At 43.9% G+C, this 13,486-nt stretch overlaps 2 protein-coding genes and 1 non-coding gene across 6 annotated transcripts in view; all 3 read right to left on the bottom strand.

The window, feature by feature from the left end:
* LOC101354166 (probable global transcription activator SNF2L2) overlaps nt 1-13,463 on the bottom strand; it is a 166,224-nt gene extending 152,761 nt beyond the window's left edge. For 2 of the 4 annotated variants that reach the window (XM_023728578.1, XM_023728579.1), the window contains exons 1-2: nt 3,662-4,002; nt 1,447-1,620 (exon numbers count right to left, since the gene is read on the bottom strand). In XM_023728578.1, the coding sequence (XP_023584346.1) occupies nt 1,447-1,620; nt 3,662-3,892 (405 nt within the window). In that variant the 5' untranslated portion in view covers nt 3,893-4,002. Of the gene's footprint in view, nt 1-1,446; nt 1,621-3,661; nt 4,003-13,339 lie in introns of those variants that run through there. The other 2 variants (XM_023728581.1, XM_023728580.1) reach the window with 2 other exon arrangements.
* TRNASTOP-UCA (transfer RNA opal suppressor (anticodon UCA)) lies at nt 13,037-13,107 on the bottom strand. Its single transcript has one exon. It is a non-coding gene; the product is annotated as a tRNA-Sec (tRNA).
* The window catches only part of LOC111820053 (probable global transcription activator SNF2L2), a 37,578-nt gene continuing 37,427 nt past the window's right edge, over nt 13,336-13,486 (bottom strand). Inside the window, exon 5 of the mRNA XM_023728561.1 lies at nt 13,336-13,443. Coding sequence (XP_023584329.1) covers nt 13,336-13,443 — 108 coding nt within the window. The remainder of the gene's footprint in view (nt 13,444-13,486) is intronic.

Here is a 13,486-nt window from a genome sequence, read left to right as displayed (position 1 = left end):
ACCCTTGGGTAATTCCGTCATGACTCACAGTAAGGTTATACAAAGCTAAAACTGTCATATGTCATTTGTGTCTACTTTTTATATAAAAGCAGGGAAACATTTACCTTGGTTACAATAAACTCCAACATTTTTTCAAAAGCTAAACTAAGTGGGCACTAAATTAGGCACAGAGAAACATAAAATTTATAAGGTTATGACCCAAAATCAAATCCGATGGCAAAATACTTCCATACTCCTAGAAAGGAATGTTTTTAAATATTTGCTCCTGTGAAATCTCCAACTGGGTTCTTCAAAGCACCCAGGATACTATATCGCTGTTTTTTACAAAAATAACTTTCTGTTCTCTTCTTCCCTTTTCTAAGACTCTTCTCCCGACAGTTTTGCCCCAGGTGACCCACCTATGCCTACCCGGTCAGCAGCTTCCCATGTGATCATGAGTATGACACCTGATTGGAATTCAAGAAAGCCGGGGCCTAAACCCCATCCTGCTACTGACCTTGTGTGACCTTGGGCAGGTCATTCACTTACCTGTCTCAGCCTAAGGTTCCTCATCTAAAAAATGAGGTAGTTGGACTACATAACCTCCAAGGAACTTTGCCATTCTGTAATTTCGCCACCACCCACAATGATACATTTTTCAGTAGTTCCAACTCCATCCAATTACTTACTAGAACATCTTTGTTAAAATGAGCTTAAGGATGAAATATATCATTATACTAACTTTTCTTCATAAATGACTACTAAGAACCATTACAAGAACAACAGATAATTCACTGAAGTATCTATGCTGTTGTTGTTAGGTGCCCTTGAGTGGATTCCGACTCCCAGTGACCCATGTGACAGAGTAGAACTGCCCCATAGGATTTCCTTGGCTGTAACCTTTACAGAAGCAGATCGCCAGGTCTTTCTTCCATGGAGCTGCTGAGTAGGTTTGAACTGCTAACCTTTGGGTGAGCAGCTGAACTCTAACTACCGTGCCACAGCAGGGCTCTTAAGTGAGTTGGATAGTGACCCCTAAACTTCATGTCTATTTGGAATCTCAGAACATGGTCTTAGTTAAAAATATGGTCTCTGCAGATGTTGTCAGTGAAGGATCTTGAAATGAGATCATCCTGGATTAGGGTGGGCTCTAAGTCCAACAGCTGACGTCTTTGTAAGAGAAAGGAGGGGGAGATCTGGAGAGACACAGAGAAGGTCATAGGAAGACGGAGGCAGAGGCTGGGGTGATGCGTCAATAAGTCAAAGAACATCAAGATGGTCAGCAACCACCAGAAGCTAGGAGAGAAGCATGGGGTTTCTCCCTCAGAGCCTCCAGAAGGAAGCAACCCTACTGACACCTTGCTTCCGGACTGGTAGCCTCCTGCCCTGTGAGAGAATGCACGCCTCTTGTTTTAAGCCACCAAGTGTGTGGTCATTCAGGCCACTGGGGCAGGTCTGAGGAAGTACCTGGTGCTTCTGCCGGCGTTTCCTCTCCTGCTCAATCTTCTGCTGCTTCTCCAGCTTCTCTGTCATGCGGGCTTCCCTCAGCGTCTGGCGCTTGCTCCGTTTGTACGCCTTGGAGTTGAGGGCCGTCTCGAGGGTTGTGTCCCGGCGCATGCAGGCCACCACCTCCTGCCTCAGCTGTGGAGAGGAGAGCTGTTAGTGTGCCTTCTCCACTGGAAGCTGATCCCTGAACCTCGATCCTCTCATTTCCACTCAATGGAACAGAATGGGAACTCACCACACAGTCCTCAATCACCAAAAAAGACCAAAAATCCAGATGCCACCAAGTCAGTTCTGACTCAGGGTGCCCTCGTGTGTCAGAGCAGAACTGTGCTCTGTAGGGTTTTCAATGGCTGATTTTCTAAAAGCAGACCTCCAGGCCTTTCCTCTGAGGCACCCCTGGATGGACTCGAACCACCAACCTTTAGGTTAGTAGCTGAGTGCTTAACCATTTACACCACCCAGGGCCCTTCTTTCTCAATCACAGTTGGACTTTTATCAAACGAAGGAACTAGATTATGCCAAATGTACATGGTATTTTCAAAGATGGTATAAGCTTTCCTTCCAAATAAGTCAGATAAAAGCAACTATAGCTCTGTAACAGTAAAAAAGTAAGGAAGTGTTGCCCTGGCTTCTGAATAAATCCATTCATTCCATGTAATTATTCTAATGACATTAATTAGATAACAGGCTTTTAAAATTTTTTACTTCATTTTAAAAACCGTACCAATACTCTCTTTGTGTTTAAGGATTAGCTTTAATGATTCTCTGCAAAAAGAATAAAAGAAATACTTTCTTTCCACAATGTATGGTGGCAGCAGGTACTTAAACAATGTTAATTAAGAGCCTCACAGAAAGGATGGGGGATTCTGGTTCTGGCTTCCTTCCATCCTTAACAATGATACCCTTCGAAAAATATTTAAATTTGGTATTATGTCATGGTCTTATTTTATAGTATCATAAATATAAAATCTTATCAATATTTTATGTGATGTGGTAGGTAGGAACTGGGGCAGGGGGTTAGGAATATACCTTACAATAATAATTCAAAAGAATCTGAAATCAGTATCAATTACAGTTCTTGTAACTGGGAAACTTCATAGATAACAGATTTTTCAGTAATATCAAATAACAACCAGAGACCAATAAAAGTCCAGCATCATGAAGCGGATTCAGAGAGAATCTTATTCCTGAAAGTGTATTTGGCGTATATTTATTCATTGAACAAAATTTTACCAAACACTTCATAGTATTATATAATATGACATTATTTATAATACTTTATTATGCACATTATGAAGTCCCCTATAAGAAAGAAGTAAATGAAACTCGACAGAGTTTTTCTTTTTGCTACTTTAGCTGAAATGCACTCTCACAAACCCAAAGCCACGTAGGACTGAGCCACCCCGGTGCTGCTTGTGCTATTACAGTCAATAAGGCACACGTGCACCAAAGTGAGGTGGCCTTGTGATTTCTGTCACATCCTTCAACAGACCAACTCATGCGATTCAGTACTTCCAAATAACATTCATTCATTAATAATTCATTTTGCACACCCCAGGACCTCAACAGAACAAGCCTATCTGACCAACAACGAAGGCTTAGGGAGGTGAGGCAGGCTGTGGAATGGGAGACCAGCTCCTTCTGGGTCCACCAGGCCAAAGTCACACAGGTGAAAACTGAAACGCCGGCCGTTCAAAACCACCAGTGGCTCCGTGGGAGAAAGATGTGGCAGTCTGCTTCCATAGACATTTACAGCCTCAGAAACCCTATGGGGTTGCTATGCATCGGAATTGACTCGACAGCAGTGGGTTTGAGTTTGGAATCTTTACAGGAACAAATCGCCAGGTCTTTCTCCCACGGAGCCGCAGAGTGGGTTCACATGGCCAACCTTTTGGTTGGCAGCTGAGTGCTTAACCGTTGTGCCACCAGGGCTCCTTTTGTAAACTGTAGTAGAGAAGAAAAATGTTTCCGATACACAGAAGAGAGAAACAGAATAATCTGCAGGTCCTCCTCAGTACTTTTAGCTGTGTGCTGGCTGGGTTAAAAGATACACTCTTTTTCCAAGTTTATATTTTTAGAACCATCTTGAATAGACTGGAGGAGCCTACCAGATCGCACTCACTGAACAATTACATGTGTTTCCCACGTCTTAGATTCACTGGGGAAAAGGAATTACCTGACGTTGGAAATTGAGTAACCGAAGTGCCTTCAGTTCCACGGTGGCTTTGGTTCGTAAATCCGGTGGCAGGGAGCCAGGCAGGTTTTCCAGCTCTTGTATTCTGTGAGCTATGCGGGCCTGGAGTCTAAACGAGTTAATAAAATCAGCGGGCAGGGCGTGGAAATACACAGTGCAATTCAGTCTTAAATGATAAACCACCACCTTAGGTTTAAATTCATGGCAAAACATATCCCCGGAGCTCACGGCCAGCGTCTGACACCCAACCAGAGTTTCTGATGTTCAGCAGAGAAAAACTCACTTGGCATTGATGCAGACAGGTGCTGCATGTTACTCAACACTTGGCATTCCCATATAACCTCAGTGGTTACGCGCTCGGCTGCTAACCAAAAGGTTGGTGGTTTGAATACATCCGATGGCTCTGAGGGAGAAAGACCCAGCGATCTGCTCCCATAAAGATTAAAAACCAAAAAACCAAAACCTGTGGACGTTAAGTCAATTCCAACACACAGTGACCCTACAGGACAGAGGAGAACTGCCCCACAGGGTTTCCAAGGAGCAGCTGGTGCACCAAATCTCCGACCTTTCGGTTAGCAGCCAAGCTCTTAACTACTGCACCACCAGGGCTCCAGAAAGATTTAAAAAAAAACACCAAACCCGTTGCCATCGAGTCAATTCCAACTCATAGCAACCCTATAACCCTATAGGAAAGGGCAGAACTGACCTGTGGAGTTTCTGAAGAGCGCCTGGGGGATTCAAACTGCTGACCTTTAAGTTAGCAGCTGTAGCGCTTAACCACTACACCGCCAGAGTTTCCTCGTAAAGATTACAGCCTAGAAAACCCTATGGAGCGGTTCTACTCTGTAACACATGGGGTCGCAGTGAGTTGGAATTGACTCCACGGCACCCAGCTACACCACCATCCAGGAAGAAGGTGTCATACTACATCCGGCAGGAAAGTCAAATGCTGATGCTCTGAGCAGACAGAGAAAACACGAGAGAGAAAAATCTGACTTGCTCTCTGACTCCCAGCCAGCCAGGGCGCAGAGCTGAGAAAACAGGCTTTCCTTTCCAACTTCTAGTTCTGTTCTAAGGCAACAAGGCCGTCTGTCCTGCTGCCAAGACGATGATGGCAACAGCTCGTAAGGCAGAGCGGGCAATGGCAGTTTTAGGCGCTGAGGCTGCAGAAAGCAGTCAGCCCAAACCACCCTGTAGGCGGCGCTCGCTTGAGAAAAGAAAAGGCGAACCAGGCATTTTTAAAAACCAGGTTTGGGGCAGCAGATCTAATGGTATTTAAAAACTAAGAGTTTCTAGAAAAGGATTACCAGGGATTTCCATTTTAGTAACCATCAAAAATACAACTACAGGTAACCAGTTGCCGTGGAGTCCACTCTGACTCATGACGACCCCATGTGTGTCAGAGTAAACTGTGCTGCTTCATAGGGTTTTCGGTGGCTGACTTTTTGGGAGCAGATCGCCAGGCCTTTCTTCTGAGGCACCTCTAGGTGGACTCGAACCGCCAACTTTTTGGTGAGCAGCCAAACGCGTTGACTATTTGCACCACCCTGGGATGCCTATAACTACAGGTACTTCCTTGTAATAAGGCAGAAGAGAAAAGACAGCTCGCTTTCTTCATTCATTTGGGCTACTATTCCCGTCACCCAAAAGGTTGGTGGTTTGGATCCACACAATGGCTCTGGTTTCAGAGTTCGCCTGGATCATAACAACATTTTAATCTTAAAAATAATTACATGCCACTTAAATCTGTTTTTTTGTTTGTTTGTTTGTTTTCTTTTTTTTTTAAAGAAACTCCTTCCTTCAAATTTAGGGCAAAACTGCCTTGGGATATCTTTCAACAAATAAAGAATTGTAATAAAAACAGTAATACGCTGAAATAAATTCACTGCACTAAGTGCATTAAATGCACAATTACATTTAATTCTCTCTCCCTCTCTCTCTCTCTCACACACATACACACCCATACAAGGTAAACGCTATTAATAGTTCATTTTACTGATGAGAATAGTGAAGCCTGGAAATATTAAGAAACACGAAGACATCACAGCTCAGGGGGAGCCAACACTGAGACCCTGGTCTGCCTGCCATCAAAACCGCTGCGCTGATACTGTAAACCCATTGCCATCAAGCTGACTCTGTGTTACACAGGAGAACTCAGCTCCACAGGGTTTTCAATGGCTGTGATCTTTATGGAAGCAGATCACCAGGTCTTTCTTCCGTGGCACCACTGGGTGGGTTAGAACTGCCACCTTTTTAGTTAGCAGCCAAGCACAAACCACTTGTGTTACCCAGCAGTCCCCTAATGATATTACAGGTAATTAAAATACACTTTCTAACTGAGAACTTTCCTGGACCTGAACTATAAAGGTAATCATTTAAGGATTCTACTCAAAATTATTACAGTTTTGTCAACCTTTACAATGCTGCATATTAATCTTAAAAATTAAAGCCTTCTGTGACTTACATGCTGCAAAATATCGTAATAGCTCATACAGCCCAGTATCAAAATGAGCGCCTTCTCAGACTTAGAGTTCTTTGCTTTGGGAGGAAACTAAAATGCCATCTCTTACAAAAACTTTAATAGTAAGGGAAATGCTAAAATTTCCATTGACTTACTAAATACAGTATTTATGACCGATTCCTGTTTAGTTTGATACATACATGTTATTGATTCTGATTTCCGGAATAATTCATCATCAAAATGTGTTATTACTCATATCATCTGCTGTTGAGTCCATGAGTTTAAACAATAATAAATTTTTATCCTTTCGCTCTTTGGGCAAAACTGTTCAAACTCTCCCAACTTTCTTTCCACATTCCCTATATTCCTGGAATTATCACCGTGGTATTTTTTCTCTACATGAAACAAACACCTATTTCATTGATCCATCCGTGTCTTAAATACCCACACAGCCAAAGCTCCCGAAGTACAGCAGGAGAGGATGCGATTTGACAATTAGAATAGTAAGAGAAAAATCCATTATGGATTTTTTTTTCCCAAAGATATAACCTCCAGGGAAAAAATAAAGCGGAGACAATTTTAAGACTTGGGCCATACTAAAAGAAAATTAAACATTACAGTGGGGTTTGAGGATAGCCAGCCACGTGGTGGTCCTGCTTCCTCGGCTGGCTCTAGACTGATCACAGCCCTTTCTCCTGTGAACAGCCCAGCACCCAGGCTGTCCTCTGGCATGCTAGTTGACTCCCTTTGACAAAGTAGGTCAGGTGCTAAATTAGAGGAATAGCTGCTTTTTCCTTAGCCTTCCAAATAACTACAGAAAAACTACAGCTAAGTAAATAATGCAGGGCATCCAGGCTGACTCTATAGAGATTAGATCACACCGAACCGGGAGGGTCAGAGGCGGGGAGTTGGGTAAATGGGGAGTTGGGGTAGATGGGGAGTTGGGGTGCTGGGGGTTGGAAGAGGTAGGGATTTGGGGTAGATGGGGGCTGGGGGTAGAGGGGAAGTTGGGTGAGTGGCACTGGAGCGCATGGGGTGCTATTTTGCAATGAATGCTTCTCCACAAGAGCCTAGTAATTTGTCAGTGAAGCTCAGATTCCCCAGCACAAAAGAACCTCTTTTCTGCAAGGCAGGCAGAGTACAAAGTACAAACTATAAGAGAAGAGGAAAGGTAGATTCCACAGTGAAACTGCATGCATTTGATTCAGCACGTGGGGAGTGGGCAGAGACGGCATGGGAGGGGCTCCTGTGACGTAGACAATTACATCTTTCTGTTGCTGTTGGCATTAACCTTCATTTTAAATAACGCTTCTCTCCAGACAATTTCGTCTCCCCATCAGTGGGATTCAGCAGGTAGTCCGATAAACAGACTCAGGGCTCTGAACTTGCCAAAACAACAAGAAGAGGTAATAGTGCCTAACTGCGGGAGACTCATTTAGCGTCCTGCTCACGGGGACAGAAAATGGAAGTGGAATTAGGTCACTCGGGTTTTTTGTACGAATTGAACGGTAAATCAAGAGGGGTTACTGTTCTGGCGAGAAGAAGAGTTCCATTAAAAGCAACAGATATTTGCTCAGTTCCAGAGGAGAAGTTTCTGAATCCTGTAGGAGAGTTATTTGAACAGAAAATGACACTGGTACATTTTGTTCCTTCAAGGAGCCCGAAGACACTTTAGAAAGAGGGAGAGGGAGAGAGAGAGAGAGCAGGCTTTTTGTAACTGTGCTGATAAAGGGGCTGTTGGTAATGTCTGAGGTGGAATGTTCAGGGTTGGGATGGAGGCCAGGGCAGGACACAAATCCCAGGCAAGCAGCTTCTATTTGCTTCCCCCATCAAGGAAGAGGCACTGCGGTGTTCATACTAAATTCTGACTTGATAGCAAACATGACGGACATAATTCAAAGCTGCTCTTCCCAAATAAACCCCTCTAAGTGTGAAATACATCTCCCACACACGGCTGTGGAGTTAGTTTATTTACCAGTGTGTGAGTTCCTGTTGTACTTGAGAGCAAACAACTAATTCTATGTGAAAGAAACTGAAGTTAGGTATTCTGAAGAGGGTGAGGCAAGCGGTGTCGAAAAGAAAATAGATAATTAAAAAGCCCACGGAAATGTGTCTCTGGCCCTTACTACGGGGGGGGGGGGAAGCAATAAAGTTCCATCATAAAAGAAAGATGGTCAGAGAAAAAAGATCCAATGAAATAAGGGGGATAAATGCTTAATGGGAGAGCTTGTAGAAATCTGAGGCCAAGTATTCATACGCAGACACGGATTTACACTACCGCCGGATAAAGAAGGCCAATTTGCTAAAACTCTGATTTTCATGACGAACAAGGAAAATCAGCCAAGTGGCTTACAGGTTCAAAAAATTAAGATTCTGGCCATTTTCTTTCAATTTCTGTAGACAAGGTAAGTGGTACGCTGACGACCAAAAACAATTAATGTCTGTCAAAGACTTCCTGACAGGTGATTTCTGCTGAAACCAAGTTCATCAAAGTGTCAAGGAGGCTTCTTCTAAGACTTCACTCAAATCCGCCATCAGGTGATAAAGATACACTGGACCCTTCTAGGTATCATGCTAAGGCGAGCCAGTCGATCCTACGTGGACGGCCAAAAGGACAACTGTTTCTTAGCTGTCTTTTCCATGTGCCTAAGGGACTTCATCAAACCCGTTTTAAGGGATAAATTTAACTAATCTCTGCCGTTGAACAATTTATCTTCCGGCAGAAGCCAGCTATTGCTCTACAACTAAAGAGATTTCAGAAGCTCCAGCATTGCGGCTACTACAAACCTTTGTGCTTCTAGAGATGGCTGAGGGGAATTTCAGGCCAAAAGACCCACTAGCTTTTTGGATCCGGGGTTGTCCAGATTCATCATTCCAAAAGCCATGCAGCTTTATAAAAGGGGAGAAATTTATCAAGTAATAATAATAAGAAGAGGAAAAGCAGCCATTTCATCACATCCTGCAATGCTTGCAATTAAAAAAAAATTTACATATATATATATATAATGTCTGTATTTGTTGTCAGCGTCTGTCAAGTCAGCCTGGATTCACCGCGACCACATGCACGATGGGATCGGATCACTGTGATCCAAAGGGTTTTCGTTGGCCAGGCCTTTCTTCCTAGTCCGTCATAGCCTGGAAGCTCTGCTGAAACCTGTTCAGCGTCACAGCAACACGCCAGCCTCCACTGACAGATGGGTGGTGACTTCGCATGAAGGGCATTTGCTGGGACTCAAACCTGGGTTTGCTGCCTGGAAGGCAAGCGTTCTATCACTGAGCCACCACTGCCCTCAGCTATTTATGTACAGATTATTAACGCAGGAATGGAAGGCAAAGTTAGTTTTATATATTGGAAGAGGTAAATTGTACTATTTAATACTGTATATTTAGGGGAGCAGTCATTAAGATCACTTTCCAAGAAGGTGCTAAATTGAGCTCACTATAAGAAACCCCTGCAATTAAAATTCTGGCGGAAAAAGATAAAGAAAATTTACGAGTCGGCAAAATAAATAACTAAAAAAGCACACGCAAAAAAAATAGGCTGAATAAAGGAAAACATCCAGAAGTGTTACAGAAAATGTCTAGGTATAAAAAATCTTGTGAGGGTAGTTTGCATTATTTAACAAAGATACTAACAGCACAAATAACTTCAAGGTAGGAAAAAAAAAAGTTAGCTTTAGGAAGTCAGAATTTTAGAGTAACTAAGCTATACTTCTCCACCCCATTGCTGTTTTTTTAATACTTTTGACTTTTTTATTCAATAGCAACATAAAGAAAGTACTGCATATGAATACTGTACTGTTATTTTGCTCCAGATGAGTATACGGTTCTAGTAGTCAGCGTTACAACACACAGTGATCATTCACCCAACAGAATCTGCCTATCAACGCTGAAATTATTAATTGATAATGAGTATCTAGCTCTCTAGAGCTGCATGAAGTGCTGGCAATAGCAACATAAAAGCTCTTAATTGATAATTAGTAACAGTAATGAGAGTAACATCGTACTCTTCATCCAAAAAAGCTAAACACATCTCATCGCAAGTTACCATGCTTCCTTTCTGTGTGGCTCTCAAAGCTGGTAGCTCGGTATTCTGATCGTAACACGAGCGAGTCACCTGCTTTTCAATCAAGATTAATGTAATGCTTTAAAAGGGAGCCCAGACATTGTTTACTGACATTCTCTATAATTTTTTAATTTGGATTTTCTTTTAAATTAAATCATACTTGGAAAAAAATAATAGCTAATATTTACTGAATGCTTATGTTCATTTTATCTTCACAACAACCCTACGAGAGGTTTCTAAGAGCCCTCTTTTTACATATGAGGAAACTGAGTCACAGAAGGGCTGTGACTTGACCGAGGTAACACAGCTAGTAAGTGGTAGAGTGTGCTTTCTGTTGGACCCCAGAAACCAGGCTCTTAGTTTTATTTTATCTTGACTCAATACTTACTTAACTCCCTTTTCAGTTAGATGCTGACCACTTATATCAGGGGTCTGCCACCCACAGCCTGCGGGCCAAATCCTGCCTGCAGCCTGTTTTTACAAATAAAGTTTTATTGGAACACAGCTCATTATTGTCTGTGGCAGCTTTGGAACTACAACAGCAGAGCTGAGTAGTTGTGACGGAGAGTTTCTGGCCCACAAAGCCTATATAATATTTACTGTCTGACCCTTTGGAGCCTTGGTGGCACAGTGGTTAAGAGCTACAGCTGCTAACCAAAAGGCTGGCAGTTTGAATCCACCAGCAGCTCCTTTGAAACCCTATGGGGTAGTTCCACTCTGTCCTATAGGGTCACTATGAGTCAGAATTGACTAGACGACAATGGTTTTTTGTTTTCGTTTTTTTTTTCAATCTGACCCTTTACAAAAAGAATTTGCCAACTCTACTTAGATCGATATGCCAAATCAGGTGAAAATGAAGTTGCTGTAGTATGAGTTTAAATCAGGACTCCACATAAAGACACATATGTAGGGTTTACCTATAAAGCCAGATCAAGCCACAGACTCTTCAAAGTGTTAAAAAGCAAAGATGTCACCTTCAAGACTGAGGTCACCTGACCCAAGCCATGGTGTTTTCAATCGCCTCATACGCATGGGAAAGCTGGACAATGAATAAGGAAGACAGAAGAATTGACACCTTTGAGTTGTGGTGTTGGCGAAGAATACTGAATAGACCATGGACTGCCAAAAGAATGAACAAATCTGTCTTGGAAGAAGTACAACCAGAATGTTCCTTAGAAGCAAGTATGGCGAGATTATGTCTCACATACTTTGGACATGTTATCAGGAGGGATCAATCGCTGGAGAAGGACATCATGGTTGGTAAAGTAGAGGGTCAGCGAAAAAGAGGAAGACCCTCAACGAGATGGACTGACAGTGGCTGCAACAATGGGCTCAAGCATAACAACGATTGTGAAGATGGTATATTGTGATGTATGCTTAGAATGCAGTGAACCCAAATCACATATGTGTGACCCATGGAGTATGTGACTTGAACATTTAGGCTAAGTTATTAAACAACCGAAAACTGACAAATTAACTTTTCTGGCATAAACAATTTCTAATCTTATAAGCAAAAACCTCGTGATGCGGTGTGACACAGCTCTTAGTTTATCTACGTTACTGGTTGCTCTCAAGTCGATTCTGACTCATAGCGACCCTATGGGACAGAGTAGAACTGCCCCATACAGTTTTCAAGGAGCGCCTGGTGGATTTGAACTGCCGACCTTTTGCTTAGCAGCCGTAGCTCTTAACCACTACGCCACCAGGGTTTCCTTATCTATGTTAGGGCACCCCAAATGTGCACCCCTGTTTGTGAACCTGTAATGTGAGTCACCCTGATGCAATATGAGCTGGACACTGTCCATGAGACCAGAGGGACTAAACCACGTAAAAACCCCGGGCTTTGCTCTTCCAACGAGAGCAAGGTAGAGGCAGAAAGACTCTGTTAGCTGAGTCTCTGATCCTCTCCGAAGACTGAGACTGCCAGAGGGAGGCTCTGCTGGGGACTGTGCCCTTTGCCACCAATCTTGGACCCCAGCTACAAGGGACCCCTGCTGAGGATGACCTGTTGGACAACCCCTCCTCCTGAGACCACTCGTTAAAGGTAACCTGCCTGAAGGCTGAACGTTTGGACTTTAATTAATGGACTAACTTCACCCTACCCTGACTCTCCAGGTCTACAGGAAGGTCTTAGGGTCTTACCTGCATGTGATGCCATGACCACCTTGCACGAAACCAAATGAGTTTATGTATGGCAAATCTGACCATTTCTCTATGGACCCTAAAGCAAAACGCCCACGAGACAAATACACACCACGGTCCTGAGATATGCTTCAGTGTCATGAGACGCGTCACTATCCTGAAGGGCAGCCCAGCATAACACCCTCAACGTCTGATCACCTCCTACTCCTTATTCAAGCACACAAACTTACAAATGAGAAAATGCATCCCGTAATCTAAGTGTGCTATGCCCACTTTCTTGAATGTGTATGAATTCCGGGCTGGGCTTTTGATGTCAGAATCCCCAGGGCCTAACACAGTGCCTGGCATGTCACAGGGGTGGATAAGCATTTTCGGACTGAATGATCTGAAAATCAAAGTCCTTCCAAGCCAGGGCCATCCTGTTATTTGCTGCCTTCAAGTCAGCCCCAACTCATGGTGACCCCACGCACGATGGAACGAAATGCTGCCTGGTCCTGCACCGTCCTCATGATCAGTTAGGGATCCGACCTTTGTGATCCATAGGTTTTTCACTGGCCAATACTTGGAAGTAGATCCACAGGCAACTTTCTTCCTAGTCTGTCTGAGTCTGGAAGCTCTGCTGAACCTGTTCAGCACTAAAGCAACACACAAGCCTCCACTGACAGATGGGTGGTGGCTGTGCTTAAGGTGCGCTGGCCGGGGATTGAACCCAGGTCTCCTGCACTGAAGGCAAGAACTCTACCCCTGAGCCACCACTGCCCCAGAGCCATCCTAAGTCCCCTTCAGTCAAACAAACTCTTCTCTGTGACTTTGTTCTGTTCTAGAAAATGCTCTCAGCAGCATGAACTTCAGTCCTAGCAATTTCTTTTAACCCTTCCCTTGTCCAATGAAAGGAATGACCACAACCCTGGGAGACACCCACCCACCAGGCTTTCTGGAACTTGCTAGAACACAGCAGCCCCCGCCCCTGCCCCCAGCGCAGGCACATTACCTGTATTCCCGCTCCTGCAGTATCTCCACGGGGTCCAGGCCCTGCGGCTTCTGGATGGGGCTGATGCGGCTCTGCTTCTGCTGCAGCTGCAGGATCGGAGAGGGCTGCCCCGGGGCGGGCGGTGGCGCGGAGGGGCCGGGCACGGCG

This window comes from Trichechus manatus, unplaced genomic scaffold (genome assembly GCF_000243295.1).
Source record: "Trichechus manatus latirostris isolate Lorelei unplaced genomic scaffold, TriManLat1.0 scaffold00025, whole genome shotgun sequence".
In the NCBI taxonomy this organism is placed as follows: Eukaryota; Metazoa; Chordata; class Mammalia; order Sirenia; family Trichechidae; genus Trichechus; species Trichechus manatus.
Note: the sequence above shows the minus strand (reverse complement) of the source record. Positions and strands in the feature narration are given on the sequence as shown.